The sequence below is a fragment of the Erpetoichthys calabaricus genome, chromosome 9, assembly GCF_900747795.2.
Source record: "Erpetoichthys calabaricus chromosome 9, fErpCal1.3, whole genome shotgun sequence".
Taxonomy (NCBI): domain Eukaryota; kingdom Metazoa; phylum Chordata; class Cladistia; order Polypteriformes; family Polypteridae; genus Erpetoichthys; species Erpetoichthys calabaricus.
Window position 1 is genome coordinate 119265549 of NC_041402.2, and position 26718 is coordinate 119292266.

Genomic DNA, 26718 nt, shown 5'->3' on the forward strand with positions numbered 1-26718 from the left:
TAAATGACCTGGTTGAACAAGGCAGGTGTAAAAGAAGAATGCCAAGTGAATTACAAATCAAGTGCAGGACTAAAGGGGAAGGTCATGGTCATGGTTAAAAGACAACATTGAAACCAAAGTAAGGTGTAAATGACATGCTTATTGAACTCTTCAGTTACATAGTGATTTAGTGGGCTTGAGTCTGTTACAGTGGAATGGCAATATGATCTGCATATGCTCCTACTTAAGATATAAAGCACTTTGGTTATCATGAAAGATAATGTATAGGTTACAAACATAACTATAAACAACTTTCAAAAAGAATACAATCATAAGGCATTTAATATAATATAAAAGAGCAAAAGGCTTACCTTAAAAACCCCAAATATCCCAGCCTATACTGAATCACCACCACCACCACATTCTCATAAGCAGCAAGGGCCGAGCCATCATACTGGGAGGCCGAACCCATTATTAATGCTCCTCCATGAATCCATACCATTACCTGGAAAAGAAAAAAAAAACACCATACTCAATGGTTATCAGAAGCATCTCAAACTGACTTGCTGCCAAAAATTCCAAAAAAGTGCATTTAATCACTTGTAAAAATACTATTAACAATATTTTTCCAGTAGTATATCTGAATGAAGATGTTTTCAAAGCAGCATAAGTGGAATTCCTTATATACAGCATAACAATTTAAATTTAATTTTATGGCACTGCAAAAGTTCCAAACACTCTACATTTCCACAGCACTCCATGATATGGTTAGACACATTTAATTTTATGCTCTTGTTTCTTTGCAGTAAACCAAAATGCAATAATTCGGCCATGGTGTGAGGTTAAATTAAATGACCAGTTGAACTAAGACAGAAATATAATGGAGACTCTCAATAGCAGTATAAAAGGGAAGTTAGGGTGGGGGCACCCAGTTGACCTGACAATAACCCAATATAAAGTGGTGTTAAAAGGAAGCTCTTAAATGTAGGATAGGGCAGAAAAATAGTTATAGAGACAAACCCACTTCTGACTTATATCCAGTCCTAAAAGCCTATGGACAGACAGACAGACATGGCTATTGCAATAGGTGCTTCATGTATTATATGCAAGCGCACCTGAAAAGGTTAGGGAAAGGCAGGAGGTGACAGAGGTCCTTTAAGTACAGTAGGCTAAATCTATAGAGTCAAACAGAAAGTAGTCTAGTACCTAAAGTGTGAAGTGGTAGATTCATACACAGAATTAGTATGTGCGTCTAAATCAATACTGTGGTGACAGGATTTACTAAGTTGTGGTGCTGGCATGAACAGAACTAAAACAAATGCATGTAGTCAAGAGGACAGTGAAAGTGCTTTGGAAGCCAAATATTGGGTTTCGAGAGTATGGGTAGAATGTTCAAGATAGTTGGACATCTGTAAAATGATTTTCAATGATTGAATACAGAACAACATTTCAAATTTGCTTTTCTTTTTTAATTAATTTAATTTCAAATGAGAGTTTATTAAAAAGACTGGAGTCTGGAAATGGTGCTTTGGGAGAGACATTGGAAGCAGTGTGTAGAATTAAAAAACCCTGTCAGCTGAAGTTGCTCATCCTACAGTTTGGCAAAGCATAAATAACGATGAGTAATGAGTGAAAGATCAGAAAATTGCAGTCTTTTTGGCAAGCATAGACTTAAGTCAAAAAAGTAGGAGCAAAAATACCTAGTCAATTGACAATAGATTTCAGTATTTGGGAAAAGATCCATCATTGCTTGACAAATTTAAGAATGTTGACAGTTGTTAGCAACCATTGATAATGGAAACATATACACACCATGATACCAACTTCATTTTTTCATAGCACATAGTGTACATGCCTTTATAAATAAGAATCGTGTTGATTTTCTTTTAGGCAAAAGGAGTTGAAGTAACTTGGGGTCAATACAGAGAATGCATAAAAAGTTGGACTGCAGCCACCTAGAAATGATTTTTTTTGCCAAGAGTGTAGTAGGGCAAAATATTACGAGATATGAAAGTGAGCCAGAAGTAATACAAAGAGGTGAAGCACTTGTACAATACGTTAAGCCCCTCTTATATATTCTCTCTTGGGAATGGATTTTATTGCACAGCTAAATTCATAGCTGCCATTTTAAAAAGGACATGTTACTAGTAACTTAGTCTTTTTGCAAAATGTTTATAGAAAAATGTGAAGTTACTCCATAGGAAAAAAAACTGTCGCTTTGTTAATGTTAGCAAACAGCCAATGAATGAATAAACTGGCTTTAATGATAACCCTCTTCTGCATCAGAAGCACTATCCAAGCCCTAGGTGGAATTAAATCTGCAGTAGCACAAATGGAGAAAGATGATACCCACCATATAATAACTCTATATAACCAGTCCCAAAATCCAATGGTTGGAGGTTAACTATAGATTACTAAGGTTTGAATAAACAGGTATATGTATGTTAATACCACTAGTGGCTGATCCTTCCACTTTGAAATCTCAGAACGTTCTGTTTTTGGTAATCTATAAGTCTAATGGTTTTTGTTTTACATACGATGAGCAACACTGAAATACAGTATGTGACCTTTGAGAAATATTTAACGATTTAAGCTAATGAAACACTGTCATCATCTAGGTGAAAGCAATTAAAAGGCAAAAAAAATAATGCTATATTGCAAAAGCTGTTAAATACCAATCAACGGATGTAATGCTCAAACTGCAGAATGTACTAATGAGATTGAATCTGGAGTACCGTGTGCAGTTCTGGCCATCACACAAAACAAGACATAGCAGCGCTAGAAGACTGAAGGGCATCTCCTACTATGATAGGTTCAGGGAGTTAAACCTCTTTAAACCCAATATTTCTAAGCTGGAAAAAACACATTTTAGAAAGCACAGAAATCAAATTTAAGGTAACATGTTTCAAAAGAACAACTACATTTTGGATGGATTTAACTGAACTTATTCCATCTTTTTGAATTAAGAGACCTACTAAAACCTTTTTCAGAATTCAAAAACAAATCATTATTTATTTATTTTTACCTCAACAAGTAGTTAACACTTTTAAAATCCATCATTATCTGATAAATAACAAAGCACAATGGAGTTCCACCAGCACTGTTTTAAAAAAATGTTAAATTTCCCAATTGCAACATACTATATATACAATGAAAAGAGAATTGGTTCTAAGGGATACCATGTTGGAGAGCAAGAATGAGAGGTGTAGTCTTCAGAGTTCCGAACATGTTTAGGCCTGTGCTTCTTAGGAATATCTCATTTATTTTTTGCATTACTTTTAAATTTTTATATTATTTGTGTCACAATTCTAATTCAGTATGGGCCCCACTATTTGTTTACTGTTTCCACAAGCAGTTGCCAGTTGCCAGATGGTATGTGTCATTTTGCTTCATCTACATAAGATTGTGGTGCATCAAAGTTTTTGGATTCAGTTACTTAAACTGAGCCCGGCGTTTTTCTTGTTAATTTATACTACAAGTCTTAACGTCCAGTTAATGTTATTTAGGCTTTGATTGGTCTGACCTCCTGGTTTGACCTTAATATCCTTCAGACCAGGGGTGGGCAAAGTCATTCCTGGAGGGCCGCAGTGGCCGCGGGTTTTTGTTCCAACCCATTTGCTTAATTAGAAAACAATCCTTGCCAATAATTACATTTCTGGCTTGTTAGTGCTTTAACTCTGCTATGTCAAGTCATTCTCATATCCTAGATTTTTTTTCCCATTCTAAGGATATCATCCAAATACTTTGAAGTGTAAAACGGATGGGTAATTCTCAATCCTTCACTTTTTTCTCTTCTCTTTCCTTTGAAGTATTTAATTAAACCAAATAGTGCACGATAAATACACGTGTAAAGGGTAACAAGCAAAATGGATAACTGCTGGTTTCTTTTGTCATTTGCATCTTATTGCTAATAAGGAGCAATTAAAAACCAAGAATACAGCTGTTTAAGACAATAAGCAATAAGGGTTCAAAATCTTAATGAGGGAGATAACTAAAATGAAGCAGAAGTGTTTCTAGAGCAATAAGTGCTTCTTATTAAGCAATTGGGTTGGAACAAAAACCTGCAGCCACTGCGGCCCTCCAGGAATGACTTTGCCCACCCCTGCTTCAGACTATTTTAATATTTTTCTCTGATTTTTATCTCCTGTTCCTTTTTAATTATAAGTCTGTTTTTTCACCAGTGCATATGAAATAAACAGACTAAAGCACTTGATGGGCCAGCTCAGTTCTCAGTAGAATATTGTAATCAATAATTATGAAAAGCAGCACATAAGTGTTAAAGAATAAATAAGGTTTCCTTTCTTTCATAGAGGTATATTAATATTAGAATATAATGCTGATGAAGAGTCTTTACACAATATACTCCATACTGTAGTGCAGTCATTTTTAGAGTTATTTGTTTTCTTTTAATTGTTGGATTAGCATAGCTGATAGATTTTTTTTTTTGCAAATGTAAAAAACAAAAAATCTTTTAAAACATTTTCTAACAAGTTAATGGGTGTCTTCTCATTAGTAACTGCTCTAATTTCAAAATACAAGTGGGGTACACTCAGAGATCGGGTCCCATTAATTATCTTTTGGCGTCAAGTCAAGTCAAGTGATATTGTTGTCATACCATCCATACCAAGTATTGCAGCATAAAGTAGCATGAAATAACATTCCCTAGGACCATGGTGCAACATATACATAAACACAGGACAAGACAGATAAAGAACTATACTATACCCTTCTATAAATAGATACATAAATAAATAAATTACAGGTAAATTAATAGATAGTAATAAATAAATAATAAAAACAACAACTAATAAACTACTAGGAGTATATCTGAGGGGAGAATGGCATCACATAGTTTAGAGACCAGACAGGCAAGAAGTAGAAGTTGTTAAGTTAACAGATTCATTTCAAGTTCTTAAAGTTATAATTATTGAAGCGGATGATGTGAATTTCCATAGCTTCTATTTAAATGAAGTCAATTTTATGTTTTAACTAATAACTAGCCCAATCACTAAACAGATAACACATACTTTTACATGCACATGTGCAACACTGTCTTAGACCGAAATTCAGGAGACCAATTGCATACGTATGCCAGACACTTCTATAAGAGGCAATGCAGGATTAGCTACATATTAGTGAAGTTTAGTCTGATTTGTTGTCAATTGTTCACTCACAAATCTTTGTCCCATTCTAGTTATCTCCAGCTTAGTAGTTTTGCCAAGATTGTTATGAGCGTAGACAAGCTGAAAGACTTGCTTATTATGATCCATTAATACCCTACTGCAAATAAGCATTGTTCATACACTTCAATTATTAAATCAAGACTTTCCTCTACAAAAAAGTAAATAATAATAATAATCTTTTTTACTTACTGGTAATTTTGATTCTTGTTTAGGCACTGCTGGAGTGTAAATGTTTAAATATAGACAGTCTTCTGAGACAATTGGCTTTTGGGGATCTGCAATTTCAGAGAATGATGCGAAATACTGTTCCACATTTTGTAGACAACTGGAAATTAAATAAAGAAAAGACATGGTATTCTGACTGCAAAAACATTTAATAGATGCACAAAAAGTTCATGAGAATGGTGTACAGCTGATGTGGAGCTGAAAATTGAAGAAACAAATGCTCTCTAACAAATATTTCTTTTTTTAATCAAGATTCATGTTTAAACAAAGAGCGGAATGCTAACTGACAAATTAGATTAATAATTTTCATTTGAAATTTGAATGAGACACCTGCAAGGTAGGCTGAACTGATTAAAACTTAGAAGGAAGTTTCAGATTTAATAAAAACTTTAATACAATGAGAATACAATTTAAAAGACATTAAGCTAATCATCATATGTATTAAAAAATAATGGAAACAATGAATAAAAGTTCTGCAAATGTGAGACTAGGTGGGTTAGGAGGTGCAGCAAATCGAAGAGACCACTTTGTCAATTTCAGATTCCCCATAAATTGTCAGTTATTTAAAGTGGGTCTCATACCCAGTCAAGAACATTTAGAAACACATTTTATAAATATGGAACTCACTCCTATGGCAATTCATTAAATCAACTGCCACATAATTGACAAGCACCTCAGTTTTGAACTTTTCTGAAGTGCTCTAGTTGATGCAAAACTCTGAACATGCTAAAATGTCATCATTTTCAAAAGTTAATCATTAGAAAAATTCAATTTAAATAACAGTCCATATCAACATTCTAATATATCCAAGATGGATGTCCTTTATTGTAACAAACGTAAGGGAGTCCTGCATTAGAACAATGCAGTTCTCTATGACAACACTGAATAAGGTTGGAAAAGCATTCAGCATTCAGTTTATAAAGCCTGTATACTCTGTTAAACATCCACTTGAAAGACATCAGTTTACACCAATTAACATACAGATAAATAATAATATCCATAACACACTCTATATCTTTGTAGATCTAAAGGCCCCGAAATAATTAGATGGATTAAGTCTTTGGCAAGCATCTCATCATTAAATACAAGGTTTAAATGTCATATGATCTCATCATATCTATGGTAAATGTGCTCGAAATGCATGATGCAGAAAGTGTTAGTTTGATGGGAAATGCACACTCAAAATCCTTCACAAAAATCATACAGATGGTTTTCACCAATATTAATACAGAAAATTAATTTTGCATAGAAAAATAAACCTGTTTTTGTAGATAAGACTTGTATCCATCAAATAGCCCAAGGCTGTTGTCTATCTTGAGACCTACAGTTTGTTGTCTACTTTCCACCCCCTGCATACAGCTGATAAACCTCAGTATGTGAAATTTGTTCCAAATCTAGGTATAAATTTCTGGTTAACACTATTATATTAGTCAAATTTCAGTCCTTAATCCAAACAGTTGTGAGCAGGCAGCGTGACCTAAAGGACAAGGCATTTCAGTTCAAGACAGACCTTTGCCAACACATTATGTAGATAATTTACAACACAACACAAGTAGATCATTTACAGAATCATGCAAACATGTTTATAACCTTAGCAGCTTTGATAAATGTCTACAAATCAATTTGCAGAGTTAAGTCCAACCATGTACTTCAAATTAAGAGACTGGTTGCAGTGATACCTGCCATTATGATATGAGCTGAATGCTGATTTAACACAAAATGATTCAGAAGTTACTCTTCGTAGCATATGTAACCAGATGGAAGTTCTTAACACTCTCAAGAAACAAATAAGCATGCCTATTGCAGGGCTTCATCTTTCTCAACCAGTGATGTACTTACATGGCAGGTGAATGAGTTGCATCCCGAACTTCTGTCCACGGCTCAGGTGGCTGAGGGGCAGAGAACCTCAGAGGCCCCAGAGGTGGTTTGGCAAAAGGAACCCCAAGATATTCACGAATCGCCCGTTCACTTCCTTTCACTTGAGACACTGTGCCTTTCAAATCACCAAGTACTGTTGACACAACTGGACTTGCAAAATCATTTGCTAGTTAAAAAAAGAAAGCATTAATTTGCCAAAATCCAACTCTATTCTTAAATTCCAATTTTTTTACTATAATATATACTATAATGTATGTTACAGACAACCAGGGCATGGCACTTGAATTAAAAATCAATATGTGAGGAGAACCAAGTTGGGGCACGTATATTAAAATGCCCAGATGGCACCTAACACAGTAATTAACACTTGTTCCAAGCACTCTGTTGTGTCCTCATGCTAAATTTGTCTTGTATACTGGTATTTTGGCATTTAGTTTAACATGGCAGCGCGCATAGACACAGCGGCTCCTCAAAGTATGTAAAGAGGTGCATGTTGTCGTTATTGTTGTGTTCAACCTGAGTGTCTCATATTAAGGTATGATTGCGAGATGCTGCTGACTATAAACAATCTTGAAAAGCTTGTGATAGATTACAGACTTTCCATATTGAAAGAGGAGCTTTACAGCATTGGACTGCTCTGAAGATCTCTGGAGTCGTCTGATAGAGCTGCCCGGTGTAGGACAAGCAGGAAGCGGTGGGTGCAGAGACAAAAATGGAGGAAGTGGGCTTGTGTCCATGTGAGGTCAAAAGCAAATCTGAACAGACCGACCATCCTATCATTTTTATTTGCTAACGTTTACTCCTTGGAAAATCAACTGGAATATCTATGGCTGCAACTACATGTGCAGCACGAAGTGAGAGGCTGTTGTGCTGTTTTGAATGAAACCTGACACCACAACAACATCTTCGACACAGCAATCCAGCTGGACGAGCTAACATCCTTTTGTGCTGATAGTCATGTAGAGAGCTTCAGTAAGACTCAAAGTAGAGAACTGTGTGTATATCAACAATGTATGGTGCAGTAATAGTGCAATTGTTAAAACTCACTGTTCATATCTGATGGGATATTTGATTGTGAATAGCTGGCTCTTTTTCCTAATACAAGAAATTGTATAAGGCGAAATAAAGAACAAAAAAATATACAATGATTTTCACATTGCTGTCAAGAATTATACTGATTCTGTTCTTGCCAATATAATGAAGTGCACAGTTGTCAAAACCTTCACAACTCAGGCAAATCAGGAGTCTGGAGAAGGTTGAGAATCAGGCATGCTTCCTTCAGATCGGAGGACAAAGTAGCCCTCTGGCTGGTAAGAACTGACCTCCCCTGAGCCATTAAGAAGGCTAAGCTGGAGTACACAGGAAAAATGAAGGGAAAATTTTGTAACAGGCGATTCAGGCCATAACGGACTACAAAATAATACCAAAGGCTAAAGTCATCAATGGCTCCCTCCCTGTCAGACTAAATGAGTTCTATGGCAGGTTTGAGGCACTGAAATATATACCAGGGAAGAAAACCACCCCACCCCCACCCCACCCCCTGATGGTGAGCAGGTGCTTAGACTGTGTACAGCTATTGTGAGGAGGAAACTGAGCAGCATCAATTCACATAAAACTGTGGGACCTGATAACATACTGAGTCGGGTGTAAGAAGACTGTTCTGCTGAGTTAGCAGGTGTTTTTACAGACATCTGTAAAAATCTCCCTCCAGCAGTCTGTCATATCTACACAGATTAAGACTACCACCATTGTTCCTGTGCCTAAGAAAACAACTGTAACCTGCCTCAATGACTACCAGCCTGTGGCACTGACCTTTGTCATAATGAAATGCTTTGAACAACAAGTCATGCGTCACATTAAAGCTAGCCTTCCACCTTCGCTGGACCCCTTACATTTCATGTATTGTGCCAATCAGTCCACAGGTGGCACAATCAAACTTGTCCTACTCTCCATACTATCCCACCTGGACTTCAGTTCAGCCTTTAATACAATCATCCCACATCAGCTAACAATGAAACTTTCTATGTTCTGATTGAACACTTCACTCTGTAACTGGATCTTAGACTTCTTGTCAGAAACACAAAAGAAAATATGTGTTGGCACTAAGACATTATGCACCATCAAACTGAGCATAGGGACCCCTCAGGGCTGTGTGCTCAATCCATTGCTCTTCAATCTGCTAACACATGACTGTACTGCTAAATACAGCACAAATCAACTCATTAAGTTTGCTAATGATAGAACAGTAGTAGGACTCATCAGTAATGAAGATGAAACATCTTACAGAGCAGAGGTGGAACACTTAGTGAGCTGGTGTGGGGACAACAATCTGTCCCTTAATGTCAAAAAGACACAAGAGTTGATTGTGGGCTTCAGAACAAAGGCTAAACATCTCCCACTGTATATCAAAGGCTGTGTTGTGGAGAGGATCCACAGCACAAAATTCTTGGCTGTCTACATCACTGAGGATCTCTCCTGGACTCTCCATACCACACACCAGGTCAAGATAGCTCAGCAGAGGTTGTACTTACTTAGGAGGCATAAGTGAGCGAGAATCTCTCATGCCATCCTCACCACCTTCTACAGGGGCACTACTGAGAGTGTTCTGGCAAGCTGCATCAAATCCTGGTTCGGAAACTGTACTGTATTTGACAGGAAGACTCTGCAACATGTGGTGAGGATGGCTGAAATGGTTATCACGGTTACTCTCCCCTCCACTGAAGACACTTTAAAGGATAGGTACAAGATGAAAACTCTCTGCATTATGAGACACATTCCTCTCATGAACTGTTTGGTCTCTTGACATCTGGTAGGAGATATTGCTGCATAAAATCAAGAATAGCCAGAATGTGCAATAGTTTCTTTCTATGGGTAATGAGACTGCTAAACTCTCTGCAACATGCACATAACAAGCCAGTTTTTATACACATAATTATTTATTTTTAGCCATAGTATTTAATTGACTATTTTACATAAGTATTGGTTGAACTTTGTGCATATTAGCACCGTTGTTGTTTACTTTTTTATGTTTTTTCCCCTTTCCCTTTTTGCATATTTTCTGATCTTGAGTAACGCAATTTCACCCCACTATATTTTCATATAGGTGGTGTGAAGGACAGCCGGGTCCCATGCCCGGCTGGGACGCCCCTGCTGCATCTGTTCCGGGGGAGCCACCATGGGCAGCTCAATACCTCCCCCGGGACGCTTGGTGGCAGCCTCCCTGGTGGACGATGATTCCCCAACCTGGCGCAGGGCTCCATGGGAGATGGAGTCCTCCACAGACTGGTTGGGGGCTTGGATGGCCGCCAGGGGGAGCTGCATGGACTTTCCAGCCCAGCTGGTCGACTCGTCAGCCCCACCCGGAAGGTCAATTAGGACCAGGTAATCAAGCACCTGGAACGCTTCCGGGTGGGGCATAAAAAAGGCCAGCCACCACCACTCGAGAGAGCCAGAGTCGGGAGGAGGAGGAGGACTAAGCCTGAGGAGGAGTGGTGGTGCTGAGGTGGATAGATAGATAGAGAGAGAGAGAGAGAGAGAGAGAGAGTGTGTTAGTTGTGATATATTCAAGAAGTGCTTTTGGGACTGTGTTGGGCCTGTGGGACACGGGGAAGGCATGCCCCATGGCTGAAGAGAAATAAAAAAGTATTTATTTAAGTATGTGCCTCTGCCTGAGTCTGTGCCGGGTCGGGCGCTATAAAGCGCCTTTTACAGTGGAATGACAAATAAACCTGTACTAAACATCCATCCATCCATTATCCAACCCGCTATATCCTAACTACAGGGTCACAGGGGTCTGCTGGAGCCAATCCCAGCCAACACAGGGCGCAAAGCAGGAAACAAACCCTGGGCAGGGCGCCAGCCCACCGCAGTGTACTAAACATCTTCCGTGAAAACCACATTTACAAGAAAGACTTAATACTTTTAGTAAAGTGTCTCAGACAGGTTCAGATTCATTGTGAAGTTTGATTAGGAATTATTGTAGATCATTTCAAGAACAGCGTATTGAGTCCCATATTGTAAAAGTTGAGAAATTTGTGAAATCTATTCATCCATTACTTTATTTCTGAGCCCACTTCACAGCTACCTAGGGCTCATCCAGTTAGCACAGAGCTAATGGAACTAACTGTAGAGGCATTAAACAGATGTAATGCATACAAGTCCCATAATGAAAACTATACAAATTTACAGAAGAGAGAAACCAATTCTGTTGAAAATGTGAAAGCACAGAATGATTATAACAGAAAGACAGATAACAGGTTGTGTACTGGATTTCCTCTTCCACAAAAAAAAATGATCAGATCAGGTGCATTTTAAGATTGGCATGGGCTTAGATATTAACAAGTGAACATGTAGGTTTGCTATATTAACAAAACTACACTCTGTTAAATAACTTGTTAGCCAAATACCTCATGCTTCGCAATAAATTCAGGTTCTTCTGGTCCCCCTCCCAGTTTTAATTAAGTACATTTACAGAGAAAATACCAATGTCATGTGGAGTTATAGAAGTTACAGGATACTCTTTAAAGAGCAGAGTTTGAAATATGGATGAATGATCACAGTCATAACCTATGTGTTTAATAAAATACAAAAACAAAATGACATTTTAAGACTTTTTAAAACACCTTTTGTCATAATGGGTTACAGAGTTCTTAGATGTACAGTATGGCATGCAATAGTGCTGGAGGTGACAAGATGATTACCTCATGATGGCTCAAATTCATATCTCGTTGTATATACACAGTATGTAAAAGGACCAAATTGGGCCTGCCTAGTATTCTGTAATAATCAAAATAGAACTGAACCATTCTTTGCCATAATATAATAGATTTTACAGAGTTTTGGAAGAGTACACATTCTAAAACAAAAGCAGTAAAACTTTGAAAAGATGTGGCAAAGCCAAAGTAAGATAATTGGGTCAGGGTTTTAAGTATGGAGAAAGTTGAGAAGATACAGGATATCTTTAAAAGTGTTTAGTGTATAATGCTGGACAGGTTCGTCCCATAATTTAGAAGCAGTAAGAAATTAAAGAAACTCTTAGATGGATAAACAAGAGGCTAAAAAGGATGTCACAAAGGAAAAACAGCTGAATAAGGCATGTATGACTAGTAACTCCACCTCTAGCTGGAGAACATATGAGAGCATGAAAGAACTTTTAAAAGAGCTATTAGGAAAGCTAAAAGACAGTTGAAGAGAAATATTGCAGAAAAGGAGAAAAATGAATGAAAGTGATATCTATATATATAATTCACTAAGCCACCGACAAGTAGACACCCATGGAAAGCACACAAGATAGCCACGCCCACCAACTCTAAGACCATTGGATACAACGACAACTCGCAGAGCCACGCCCACCAACTCAGACGCAGCAACTCACAGAGCGGGGCGTCATTCGCGTTTGTCTCTGTTACACTCCACATGCACCTCTGAAGAAGTATGTTTGTCGCAGATGTGAATCGCTGTATGCGGCGTGTAGAACAGTTTGCAAGGGGTATCCCATGGTCTTACAGTTGGTGGGCGGGTCTCTGTTGCTCTTGCGAGGTTAAGTCTCTCCCTGTGCATTTCCTGTGCGACACACACACACACAGGCAGCGCCAGAGAGAGACAGAGGTACACACACAGGCAGCGCAAGAGAGAGATAGACGCACACACAGGCAGCGCCAGAGAGAGAGAGCCGCACACACACACAGGCAGCGCCAGAGAGAGAGAGCCACGCACACACACAGGCAGCACCAGAGAGAGAGCCGCGCACACACACAGGCAGCGCGACAGAGAGACAGAGGCACACACACAGGCAGCACGAGAGAGAGACAGAGGCACACACACAGGCAGTGAGAGAGAGAGCCGCGCACACACACAGGCAGCACCAGAGAGAGAGAGAGAGAGGGCTGGACTCATAAGGTAGGAAGGCAGTAAAAGAATGCACTGGGCTTGATTTTGTTTTCACTTCTGTTTACAGCGATCGGTTCGTAGTATGCATTTTTGAAATGTTACTTTTCTTGGTGGTTTATTAAATTACGGATTTTTTCAAATGTTCATTTTTTGTTGCTATAGCGCAAACTATTGCAGTGTTAGTTTTCTCTGTTGTTCAAGGTTTTCTCAGTGTTATTTAATGTTTTTACATCCATCCATCCATCCATTTTCAAACCCGCTGAATCCGAACACAGGGTCACGGGGGTCTGCTGGAGCCAATCCCAGCCAACACAGGGCACAAGGCAGGAACCAATCCCGGGCAGGGTGCCAACCCACCGCAGGACCCACACACCAAGCACACACTAGGGCCAATTTAGAATCACCAATCCACCTAACCTGCATGTCTTTGGACTGTGGGAGGAAACCGGGAAGCGAACCCAGGTCCCTAGGTCTCCCAACTGCGAGGCAGTAGCGCTTCCCACTGCGCCACCGTGCCACCCATGTTTTTACATTTAGTTTACTATTACGCAGTGCATTCTATGGTTTAATTAACTATATTTGTGCTTAAAAACTTACAAAAATATATATTTACATACAGTTTGTATGGTCTGGAACAGATTAATTGTATTTCCATACAATCCTTTGGGAGAAATTGCTTCGGAGTTTTGGAACGAATTATGGTCATGAACCGAGGTTCCACTGCATTCTTTTCGGTTTTGACGCACAACTGTGTCCACCATCTCAAACTGTTTTACACGCCATGGTCTTAGAGTTGGTGGGCGGGTCTCCGTGAGTTGCTCTTGCGAGCGGGCACATGACCAGGCGGTGTGTATGCTTCGAGAACGAGGGTGGACGCTGCAGGACCATCTAAGAAGAGACATGTTTGTCGCAGATGTGATTCGCTGTATGCGGCGTGTGAAACAGTTTGTTTGTCGTGGATGTGAATTGCTGTATACAGCGTGTCAAATAGTTTGCGAGGGGTATCCCATGGTCTTAGAGTTGGTGGGCAGGTCTCTGTTAGTTGCTCTTGCGAGCGGGCACATGACCAGGCAGTGTGTTTGCTTCGAGAGCAAGGGTGGACGCGACAGCACCATCTAAGAAGAATCATATTTGTCGTGGATGTGAATCGCTGTATGCAGCGTTTAAAACTGTTTGCGAGGGGTATCCCATGGTCTTAGCAGTGTCTATGCTTCGATGTGAATCGCTGTATGCAGTGTGTAAAACGCTGTATTGTATGTTACCTTCTCCAGAGTAACATCTTTTCATTCACCTACAGTTGTATCCTCAAAACCAACCCCATTTGGACAACTGTGTCTTTCAGGAAGTGTTCACCCATCAATACATAATTATGCGGTGTATGCTACGCCGCGGGTTGACTAGTTTTTCATATATTAATTGCAATAGAATGGTCAACGAGGTAGTGAAAAGTATTAGTAATGGTAAAGGTTAGCTATAATATATGATAAAATAGCAAATGCATTGAACATGCACTTTATTCAAGTTTATACATCTAAAGAAGTCTTAAATCTCCCAAAAGTAACAGGGACTACTAAGAAGGTAATTAGTGACTTGGAAATTGTAGAGGGAGAAGTACATCTTGAATTAAATAAGCTAAAATCTAAATCACCAGGAGTACAGTAGGTGGCATTTATCCTCGAGTGCTTAAGGAAGTTATTGTATATATACAGTATATATAATCTCATGACACATTTTTCTAAAATCTCTGTGCACTGGGGAAATTCAAAAACACTGGAAAGTAGCAAATATTATTCTATTGTATGAAAAGGGTTATTGGGGTAATCCAAGTAATATTAGGCCAGTGAGTTTAACGTGCATCAAAGGGAAATTAATGCAAACAATTATTAAGGAAACGATTGAGCAGCACATGTCTAGACAAAGAGTACTGTATTAGCAAATACTGTAGTCAACATAGGTTCAGCTGAGGAAGGCTGTGTTTCACTAATATGCTCTAACTCAATGAGGATGCAACAAAAGCATATAATAACAGAGGTGCATAGATATTATTCATCTTGATTTTTAAAAGTCTTTTGATAAGGTACCTTATGAAAAGTTAGTGATTAGTCTAAAATAAGTGGGAATTCAGGGCATGGTTTCAAACACAGGAAGCAAAGGGTAATGGTGAGGGGAATATGTTCACAATTAGGCAATGTTAAAAGCAATGTCTTTCAGGGATGAGTGCTGGGGCTGCTGCATTTTTTATTGTAAATGCAAGAAATGATTGAGACCAGAATATAATCAATAAGCTGGTTACGACTGCAGATAACACCAAACATGGTGGAAGGGCAGATAATGCAAAATCACCTAAATTGTTACAGAGGAACGTGGACAGATAGACGCTTGGGCAGATTTGTGGCAGATGAAATTTAATGTAAGCAAATATTAAATATTACGTGTAGGTAGTAAAAATGTTAGATTTGAATACACAACAGGAGGTCTGAAACTTCCAAGTACACTTTTTGAGAAAGACCTAGGAGTCAGAGTGAACTCATACTATCTACAGCCAGGCAGTGTATAGAAGTGATCAAGAAAGCTAATAGGTTAGGTTATATATGAAAAGGTGTATAAATCAAACCAAGGTTATACTCAAGTTATATACCACACTAGTGAAGCCTCACCTGGAGTACAATGTTCAGTTTCTGGTCTCCATATTACAAAAAAGACATAGCAGTGCTAGAGAAAGTCCAGAAAACTTTACACCTTAATGCACCTGCACTAAATTAAAGCTGGCACTAAATTCCACGATACATTGACATTGTTATAACACCTCCTCATCCCACTTGAGCAAATGGGGAAAATGTTGTGCAGAAAAATTAATGTGTGGGCTTACCATTTTTTATGGATCAGTGTAATTCCAAAATACTGTTGTAAAATTTCTTGTCTTTGCAAATGGGCCACCTTAAGCAATAAACACGTGCACATACGTCTACACTGCTCCTTGCCTGATCTAGTATATAAAGCATTAGTAAATGCATGATCTTTTCCAATATACATTGTTCATTATATGTACAAATTATGAAACAGATATGCATTTGAAATTTTGAATACAATAATGCATTTTATGACTTCTAAAATGTTTTTGTTGGTTGATTAGTTCTAAAGCCTGAGGCATGCAGATTTCCATTTAGAAATAAATTACCCCAATTGGATGTGACAAGATGACTCACTTGTCATGTTCCAAATTTAGATCTGCTCACCACACTATACATCTGTTTTTCACATGTCAGTATCAGTGCTTTATGATTATATAATATCATTAAAATACCTCTTATCATTTTCATAATAATTCTTTGCCAGCAAATATGCCAGAAACTGGTAAAATTGATTGGTAGACCATCATCTTTCCATTATTTGATGCACTGAAATTAATTGATATATGCTTCAGGACATTTTTGACCTTACATAATATGACAAGCAAGTCTGGATTTGGAGACCAAAACTGGAAGGTATATCATCCAATTTGCTCCCATGGGTGCTGAGTTCATCATAATAACACATTTGCACACACCCACACTTCAACACAATGGACTAGTTCTGAATTGCCTGTCAACAAGAGTCACACTTCCTTGGGATGAAAATCAATGTATCTTGGTAAATTATGTCTTTTGCCAAATCATACATTAACATTTTGCAGTAATGTATTAATTATTTGTGAGTCGAACCCTCTAATACTAAACATGCTATTGTTTAAGTTTTTTTCTTCATCCATTCTTCAAACTTCAGAGGATGGCCAAATATGACAACTTGACTGGTAATTTTGGTCACCCATTTATTCTCTGTTTAGACCAAAAATCAGAGCACATTTTGTTTTTATGAAAGGAAAAAATATCAAACATGTTTGAACTGTTAAAAACATAACAAAACCTCACAACAAATCAATTGGAATGCACTGGTTTACACTCCAAGTGCCCATGAACTTGCTATGATCCTGGAGATCCTCTGTGTGTGTGTGAGTCACAGTGAGGTTCCCTTCCAACCAGTGTTTTTTCTCAAATCAAGACCAGTCTTCTCCTGCTCTCCATACTAACGTCACATGAGAAAAAGAAAAGATGAAGCTGCACTCGAGCAACATCACCTTACTTCACGCATAAATCCAGGAAGTACCACTCACAACCAGCATAGTACACACATAGCCGTAAAGTATTTCCACATAACACCTAATATAAGACTAATATTCATTAATTGTTCTGCCGTGGTTTTCCTAAAGAAATAATTGTTTTCAGAACATTTTTGGAACATTTTTAACTGAAGTTATCAAGGAATCAATATGTAATTTTCTCAGCTAAAATTTGCAGAATACTGAATTAAAGTCTTTGTACTGACCAACCAATGCACCAATGAACCAGTGTCTCCATTAAAAAATATACAGCTTTTACTATACAAATGTAAGTGCCATTAAAAATAGCATGAGTTTAACCACTATTTAACCCCAAAAAGATGAATTTGGGGTTAGTGTTCTTCTTACCAATGAGAGGGTGATGTGGGGAAAACAGATTTTAGTGGTTATATGGCAGCAGCCTTTGTTAATTTATGATTAACTGTGTTGAATGTTCATGTAATATAATGGTCTGATTAAACAAATTTATTTATTTGATCAGGTTTCAGCACTGAGTTCCACTGGTGGGTGTGATGTTTCTGCTGGGGTGAGAGGTATGGTGAGGAATGTGTCAGACAACACCTTTTGAGAGTTGTTTAGTATTCATGGTTAAAAAGGGAAGGTTTTCCTAAAGATGATTTATAAAGCGATTGTTAGTAAGTGTGCCTTATTTTAATTCATCACTGCCTATTTATTGTTAAATGAAAGATACCAAAGGTAAAAGAATGATTTTCAAGGTGTAAAGCTAGTGTTTAATTGTTATAATTAGAGAAGCATGCCTAATGGCCTACAATAAAAATAAATTGGGAAGATGAAAACAATGAGGTTGCAATTTTTTCGAATGGTGGATCCAAGTGCAAACTATTAGCAGGACCAGCTCTGGCTCTAGCAGTAGGATGGTAATAACAACAACAAAATATTTCATGTTTGAATGGTGGTGTTTCAGAAATCTTCCCATTTACATGTATTTTGTATTGCATTCTGTTGCAGAAGCTCCAAAAGACTAAGCATTTGGAATGTTGTGACACAAGCAACACAGACTAATCTTTTCACTCAGGGATGTGGCTTTCCAGGTTTTCCTGAATGAATACACATTTGTTTGTTTGTTTTTGTCCAATTAATTTTTGATTTGTTTACTTTTTATAAATAAATTTAGGAAAACATTATGTTTATTTCTGGTGTTATATGTGTGTTACTTGGAGACATAATAAATGTTCAACAGTTGAATTTAACTTTTTTGTTGTCTGTATAATTTTTGGCTCAAAATGATTAATAAAGGGTAGAGGCAATAAACTTTAGAAATTGTCTTTGAACAGTACAGTAACATTGTGGTGCAACATTCATAAGTAACATTCAAGGAACTCAAAGAAAGCCATACACCCTAATGTTCCATTAATAATATAATTTTAAGTTGTAACATACATGGAGCATTCGAATAACATTTTTGATGTTCACATGTTAACTGTGTTGAGGCTGCACATTTTACATTACAGTACAATGTCCATTTAATCAAGCCTGCTGCATTCTTTCTTTCTCCCTGATTTTCAAGCCTTGTTGCAGTAAATTAGCACCTTGACAGGCTGAATCTTTGCATGTATCATTTTTGCCTAAATTTGTACTTTCTACATTGTTATTTATGTCTACTTTAGTTGTTCATAGCTTTGCTGAAGAAAATGCAATTTAGATTCACGACTGACTAGTTCACATTTTCATTTTTATTTGCTCTGCTATTGTTCTCCATGTTTGTTGGAAAGTAAGTTCTCATTAATTAAATGTCACAACAAAATGATGCTCACATTATAGCATACCAACTTTGGGTAGGAAATTACGAGACATCGCAAGGTTATTGCAATTATAAAATGATTCTCGATGCATCTCAATTTTCGACTTACATATGTGATTGTTTTTTTTCTTACTGTCACCAATGCTGTGTTAAAAACAAAATTATAATTCATCTTGAAAAATAATATTATGGATTTAATCCCATTATTTTTTTTTTTATCACAATAAAATAACACCTGAAAGGGAGGTAGCGACAGAAATGGGCTTAGGGGGGCCCTTGGCTTGAACCAATGTTTGGGCCCCATGTAGGTGAAAAAAACAGAAAAATTGATATGTAACGTCAAAGCTTAAGAGCTGCCTAAACTTGAAGAGGCACTACATAAGAGTAGCAAGTACAGTAAAAGTATGCTTTTGGTTATAGATAGCAGCAAAAACCACAATGGTAGTATGCAATGCCTATGCTTAGAATTATATTTGCATCATCAGAACACAATATGGCATATCAAATATTTAAAATGTTCATCTCACCATTTCATCTATCTATTCTGAGAGAGAACATTTGCACCATATTGGGTATTGTCAGCTGTTAAGGTAAAACTAAGAAAAATGACTCCTTTCTCTCTTTACTACTCTGAATTGTTTTACTCTAGCTTTTGGCCTTCCTCTCTTTCTCATGGGTGGGGGTTGATTTGAATCTAGTTTTGTTAAGTTTTGACTTGAGTTTATGGAATGTTATATGTTTATAATAAATTCAATAAAAGAATATACATAGAAAAAACTAAGAAGAACGAAAGCAAAAATGAAAGTGAGTAAAAAATATTAAAAATTAAAATAAAATGAAAAACCTATCAGCAATAGTTTGACACTTTTGTTCAGTTATACCGATAAACTTTACTTCTTCTTTAGCAGTGATATGGCCAGCTTTGAATTTGCACGTGGCAGTTTGTGTCACTTCATTGTCAGACAACCTTTCCGAACATTGTCAACAAGGGCATTCTGATCAAGTACAGTATATAAAATGCAGAGAACGGTTTTATTTTCAATTAGGATTTCTCATTACTGAACAAAGTGGCAGGTAATTGTTGTCAGCAATCTGACAAGTAAGCTGAAGTGTTTTTCACTCATGATGCATATCCAGAATGGCTCAAATAAAGGTTTTGGTAATCAGTAGTCTTCAGCGCTCATGTTGCATCAGCACATTCAGAAGTAGCTAAAGTGTTTACCGGTTAATCGTCACCTTCGTATGCTTCACTATCACTGTCACTAGAATCTATAATGCTGCCACTGGTCATTGCAGAGGAACTGTCACTATTATAACATGACTAATCGTTCTCTTCTGCACGCCCTTTCCTTTCCGACAGACAGTATTCAACTCTCTGGCTGCCGGCCGCTCTCGATCGCTACCTGCAGTTCACAAGAAGACGCGTAAATTCGGGGATGACAGTGTGCGTGGCTAGCGGTAGACAACAGATCTCAAGGATAACCGTAATGGCATTAAAGAGGACGGGATTGCCAGTCTGTATTTCAATTTTTTTTTCAATTTCAATTTCAATTCTTTATTGTCATGTGTACAAGTACAAGTACCATGTATAATGAAATGCTTGCTTGCATGTGCCCCTGCAGACAGTGAACATAGACAACAAAAAAAACACACACACACACAATAAATAAATAAATATAAATAAGTAAATAAATAAAACCAGAGTCCTAGGAATTAAACCAGAATCCTAGGAATAAATAATTTTAAGAATAATTTTTCTTTGAGAAATAAAAAAACATCGAATTTTTAAAACATCTTGATTAACTTCGGGGCCCCAGTAGCCCGCTAGACCGTAGACCGGGTTAGTCCGTGCACAAATCCGGCAGTGGAGAGAGAGCAGGACGTTGGGGACCACCAAAACTCAACTTTATATCATTTTGCTGAAGTGAGTTGAATTAAATTGATGATTTTTGTTGGGATGAAAAGTACATTCTCTTCAGAATTGCTCTAATGTTCTTATGTGTGCCTATGTGGCAGAATTTTTACATTAAATTAACATATTTCATCATGCCCTCAGCCGCTTCATCTGAGAATCGAATACTTAATGTATATTAATGTACCCTTCTGAACTTATTATATATATATATATATATATATATATATATATATATATATATATATATATATATATATATATATATATATATATATATATAAGAATAAGAATATATTATTCTTAAAAATTATTTATTCCTAGGACTCTAGTTTTATTTATTTACTTATTTATATTCATTTATTTATTGTGTGTGTGTGGTTTGTTTTTCTTTTGTCAATATTCACTGTCTGCAGGGGCACATGCAGGCAAGCATTTCATTATACATGGCACTTATACTTGTACACATGACAATAAAGAATTGAAATCGAAATTGAAAAAAAAATTGAAATATAGACTGGCAATCCCGTCCTCTTTAAAGCCATTACGGTTATCCTTGAGATCTGTTGTCTACCGCTAGCCACGCACACTGTCATATAATATATATATATATATAAAATGCAGAAGATTACAGATATTTAAACAGGCGGGGAAGACGTTTCTGGCTAGAAAGCAACAAGACTGAACATAATGATATTTAGGTTGTGTGGAAATTTTTTGCAGCGTATGCGTAAAAGCAATGACAAATGTAAACAAAATGACATATAGACAGAGATGTAGAAAGTTCACTAGTATAAAAACAAGGGTAATTCATACATAAATCTGTCATATTGACACACGAAACACTCAGTTAATATAATTCTTAAATATGATACCGATAGCAAACTCTTAAAACCCAAAAGTGTGCACATTCAAACCAACATAAACATTTAAACTAACGGGTATCACTGGGCACTTCAGCTTGCCCACTGTGAATGCACGGCGTTGTTTACGAGCAGCACTTTACCTTTCGACTCATCTGCCGTTTCGATCCCTGTCAGTATTGACACTAAAATGAAAACTGTCACCTTCATGACTTGCATTCCAAGCCACAAGATTATTGATTTTGAAAAAAAATAAAATATATATATTGTAGCACAATATATATATATATATATATATATATATATATATTGCAATCGTGCCACCTTTTCAAAGACTCCACAGAGTGTAACTGTGTAGTGGTCACTAGCGCGGGAATTTAAACGATGCGTGCGTTACCCAATCAGCTGGTTGCCGCCCCGTTTCCCTGGACTAGCGGCTGTTACACTTGTTACCACCGTGCCTGCGGCGGTGCTTTATCCCGGAGCTGTACTTTACACTTACAGGTTTCACTCATAATTTAATCATTTTAAAAATATTGTTTCGTGGTTTTATACACGAAGTCCACTATCTTGTGCTCGTGCGCTCTGTTTTCGTGTGAAATCTGAAGGTTGCCACGGCTGGTGAGTGTCAGCCCCATTAATGCCTTCCTTTACATCCTTGCTATAGCTGTCCAAGTAAAATTCCTGTCAGATTACTGTATTGGGATGGAGCAGTGGGAGGGATCTTACAAGTGGAGGGGTCATAACTTTACAGTTAGAAGGGGCCAGCATAAAATATCGTGGAACATCCCATTTCATTAAGACGGTTATTATGGAAAAAGTATTCAAGCCCGAAACATTTATTACATTTTGATCAAATGTTACATTAAATAGAATGTGTAAAAAAAAATTACTTGACGTCTCACCTGGCCCTAACATAAATGAATCACCTTAATCTCTAAGGTTTCCCAGTTTAATTTGGAGTTTCAGAAAAAAGATTCAAGGTCGAAAAAGTACACCATAGATCTGACTGTCTCTCAAATGTATTTGCTGGACAACAAGGACACTTCTTGAGAACTTAGTGCAGGGCCAAAAGTAACACTGAAGGAAAGTTATACAGCATTAATATTATGTTTAATTAAAGCCAACAGTCAGGAATCAATAGTTTCCAGGACACTGCACAAAATTGGTTAATGCATTCTTTCATTTGTTCTTTGATGAAGAATTGATTTTACAAGTTTAATGCATCAAAATCCCAAGCTTGACAACGAGAAGAAAGTGTAATTTACACTTCACAGTCTTTCGTATCATCCTTAAATTCATGAAGGTGTTTTAGTTTTGTCACTAGATATGTAAAAGTACAGTCATTGACAATTTAAATCATCTATCAACTCCTTGAGGATCAAGAATCATAGCATCTGGCCAACCATAATGTTCTCTTTATTAGATTGCTTCTTTTGGTAAAGCTAAATATATGTGCGATATAACCTTATAAAGTTTGAAAAGAAATGGCCAGCTAAAACCTGGCTGTGAAAGCAGTTTTTGGCTACAGATGATACATGACTTAAGGACATCCATTCAATAGTGCCTAAAAGACAACATCTATAACATTATAAAGACTTTGAATTCAATGTCCCTTACACTTCATTTAGAACGGCAAGTAGCACTGGCTCAGTAAGTCTGTGCTTCTAGAACCATTTATCATTTACATTGACTTTATTTCTTGCCCCCTTGACCAGCCAAATGGGGAGCACTTGAAAGGTTGAAATAAAACGTTACACTTTAATGTGCAGCATGTTCTGTGTAAAATGGTTCCATGGCGGTTAAATTTTTCCTCAACTCTGCTTCTCCTACACAGAAATATGTGTCTCCAGAGCCACCCCTTCTGATATGCACATCACATCTCTACAATTAGAGCCTGCGATCAAAGGACTGATGAGGTGAAGGGCCCACCTACCAGTGTTATTGCTGTTTCCTAAATCGTCAAATCAATACCGTTGAAATTCACCAGTTGTAATAAATTTCCATTAACAAGCAGAGAGATGGTTTCAAGTCAACACCAGTCAGCAGCACAGAAAAGAAATAAAATGAAAGCACGAAGAAGCAACTTGTGGTGCACTTGCAGGTGTGTTTAGAAATCTAAATGTGTCCAACTTCCAGGTAGCTAATGTGACATCTGTTTCCACTACACTAAAGTTAGCAGTTTACTGAAGTAACAATGGGGCAACAATAGCATTGTGTGTAAAAATTTTGATAGTGGGTGATTAACAGATATTATCTGATGTTACAGTACCTAGTTGACACATGGCGGAGCATTATTTATTACCACCATATAGACCTCTAAACAATGTTAAAGGTTGCTAACGTTAGTCGATGTATGAAGTGCTCCGAGTGTTGTTGCATTAATGACAGGTTTGTAAATTTCACCAACACACAGGCTCTCTTGTTTACTAATGGCTAAATTGTGGGAAAGTATCATGCAAGCAATTTTGATATACATAAAGAGTTATTAATTCAGGTTAACTTTATTGGCAGCTGATATTACTAATTCAGTTAATGCAGTATTGCTATCTGCTGTCATTGGAAGGACAACATGAAGTTTAAATAAATTTGTTAAATCTAGGTAATACATTCACGTGTTTATTTTTTTAAATATCTAAATATTCAGCTTCACTTTGACTCTGTACATACTGCTTTAAGTAAGTTTATTATGCTCATTCAGTAGTCGTTTTTATTTTATTATTATTCCTATATTAGTAATGTTTTTTCATTATTATTGCTAATTGGGTCTTCACTTACAGAGGAACAAATCAAAATGTTACATTTAAGGTTATGAAGTGTACTTCTTTGTTTATTTATTGTTGACATTAAAGTTGTTGGAAGAAATATTAATGTAGTGGATTCATGGAGGTGCAGGTTGGCTCCATGCTTCCTCTTCCATTTTGGGAGCCTCTTGAACCCAATACCATTGATAGTCATGACCGAGATGAGCTGAGCAGATGAGGACAAACACACCAAGTAAGGGAATGGTGAAAAGTGGTAAAGTACTTTTATTACAATGCAGTGCTCAAAAATGAAATAAATAACACCATAAAAGCAGGTGAGATGTGGAGGTTAAGATCCCATCATAAAAATAATCCATTAAAACACAGGCAGGAGGCAATCTTTAAAAGCCATGGGTCCTGGTGCAGTCCTTAAAATTGACGTCTCCGTGGCTTAGCTCAATATAGGCTCTTGCAGCCAAGGAGGTGCCTGTCTAACAGGCTAGCCCACCTTCAGTGATGCTTCTAGGCTCAGGGCCCTTATAGCCCTTTCTGGCTCTAGGTAGGACACCCCATTGAGCCTCCAATTCCTGCTACCACACTTGCATTTCTGTGGTCCATGGAACCACCCACAGAACGTCTCTCATCCCCCTGCAGCCATGCTGCCACTCTCTGGTGAGAGAGCACTGAGAAGTGAGAACTGAGAAGTGCTTTGGCCACTTCAGATCCCAGGTCACTCAGCTGGAGTGGCCACCAGCCCCTTCTGGCTGTCTGCCTTCTCCATCTTTTATGCGTTCAATTGCACCAGATCTCACCCTTGCTCCTGCCTCTCTCTCTCTCTCTCTCCGTCCGTCCGTCCATCCATCTTTCTTTCTTTCTTTCTTTCTTTCTTTCTTTCTTTCTTTCTTTCTTTCTTTCTTTCTTTCTTTCTTTCTTTCTTTCTTCCAAGCTGACTTTTTCTTTTGATTCTTTTCCCATTCCTACACTTCTGATTCCCTTTTAAAGCAGGAATGTGACACAGCGGCTCACGGGAACCACTCTTGCCGCGATACCACGCCCCCACCTGAAAATACAAGTCTGGCGATTATTTATTTAAAACATGCAAATCAGCCACAGACCTCACTTTGCCAAAAGCAATTGAGGAGAGGAGTCCAAAAAGAAGGTTCCACTTAATGCCCCAGTTTAGCTGGTGGTGGCACTGGTTGTCCATCAGTAACAAAAACAACAACATTTACTAAGCACATTTTCAGACATGACATTAACTCCAAGTGCTGTACAATGATAATAAAAAAGCAGTTACAAAACAATACAATACATAAATGTGATATTCTTCTTCCCAGTATTGCAGGTGGCTGCAGCAAACTTAGGTCAGAGAGCAAAATATCAAGTGTGACTGTCCTTGTATTTTCTTTGGGGCTCTGCTACTGAAGAGATGTCAAAACTGACATATGTATAACTAGTCCTGCACTAGGTCCTATCTAATTGTCTGACCAGTCAACATCTCTTTCATCTTGTTCAACTTTAGGCCTGGACAGCTGCAGGTGGGATAACTGCTCCCTCTGAACTATCATCCAGTATGGCATAAGCCTCAATGTAATACCAAGCATTATGGAGTAGTATCTTCATAACATGTGTGATGACCTTATGACGCCCAGCTTGCTGATCAAAGCTTGTAATTTCTGGGTCAACTACTGTCATCAGAATACTGATTCACACAGCACTCTGGTAAGATGAGGCTCTTTGTAAATGCTGCAGAGCCTTCTTTAAGTTACAAATATCAGGTTTATTCAAATGTGCACAGCTTTCTTCTTAATCCACTTCATAATCCTGCCTATATTTAACTTGTTGAATTCTACCTGAGCCATTAAGGTAATATTTATTACAATCAAAGTACGGTGACACCTTGAATTTACTCCTTGTCTGTGAATAATATACTGCTGCTTGAGCTGAAGTAGAAGGTCGTTCTTCCAGAGCTGATTATCATTTCTTTTCTCTGAATTTGTGACCTTCCCTGAGTAAGGAAAAGTAGTTCAACCAAAGATTCATTTTGTTTGTGACTTGGTCTGTAATTCGATGGAGAGGTCATGCAGTACAGTAGTAGAAGTAGCAGTTGTCACACATAAGCATTTA

The 26718-nt window shown here is 37.6% G+C and overlaps 2 protein-coding genes across 3 annotated transcripts in view; both read right to left on the bottom strand.

The window, feature by feature from the left end:
- The window catches only part of LOC114658074 (cocaine esterase-like), a 42920-nt gene extending 20715 nt beyond the window's left edge, over positions 1–22205 (bottom strand). The window contains exons 1-4 of the mRNA XM_028810104.2: positions 21991–22205; positions 7227–7431; positions 5352–5487; positions 351–484 (exon numbers count right to left, since the gene is read on the bottom strand). Coding sequence (XP_028665937.1) covers positions 351–484; positions 5352–5487; positions 7227–7431; positions 21991–22066 — 551 coding nt within the window. The 5' untranslated portion in view covers positions 22067–22205. The remainder of the gene's footprint in view (positions 1–350; positions 485–5351; positions 5488–7226; positions 7432–21990) is intronic.
- Positions 1–26718, bottom strand: part of LOC114658069 (fatty acyl-CoA hydrolase precursor, medium chain-like) — a 169105-nt gene that overhangs the window by 90154 nt on the left and 52233 nt on the right. The window lies entirely within an intron of this gene.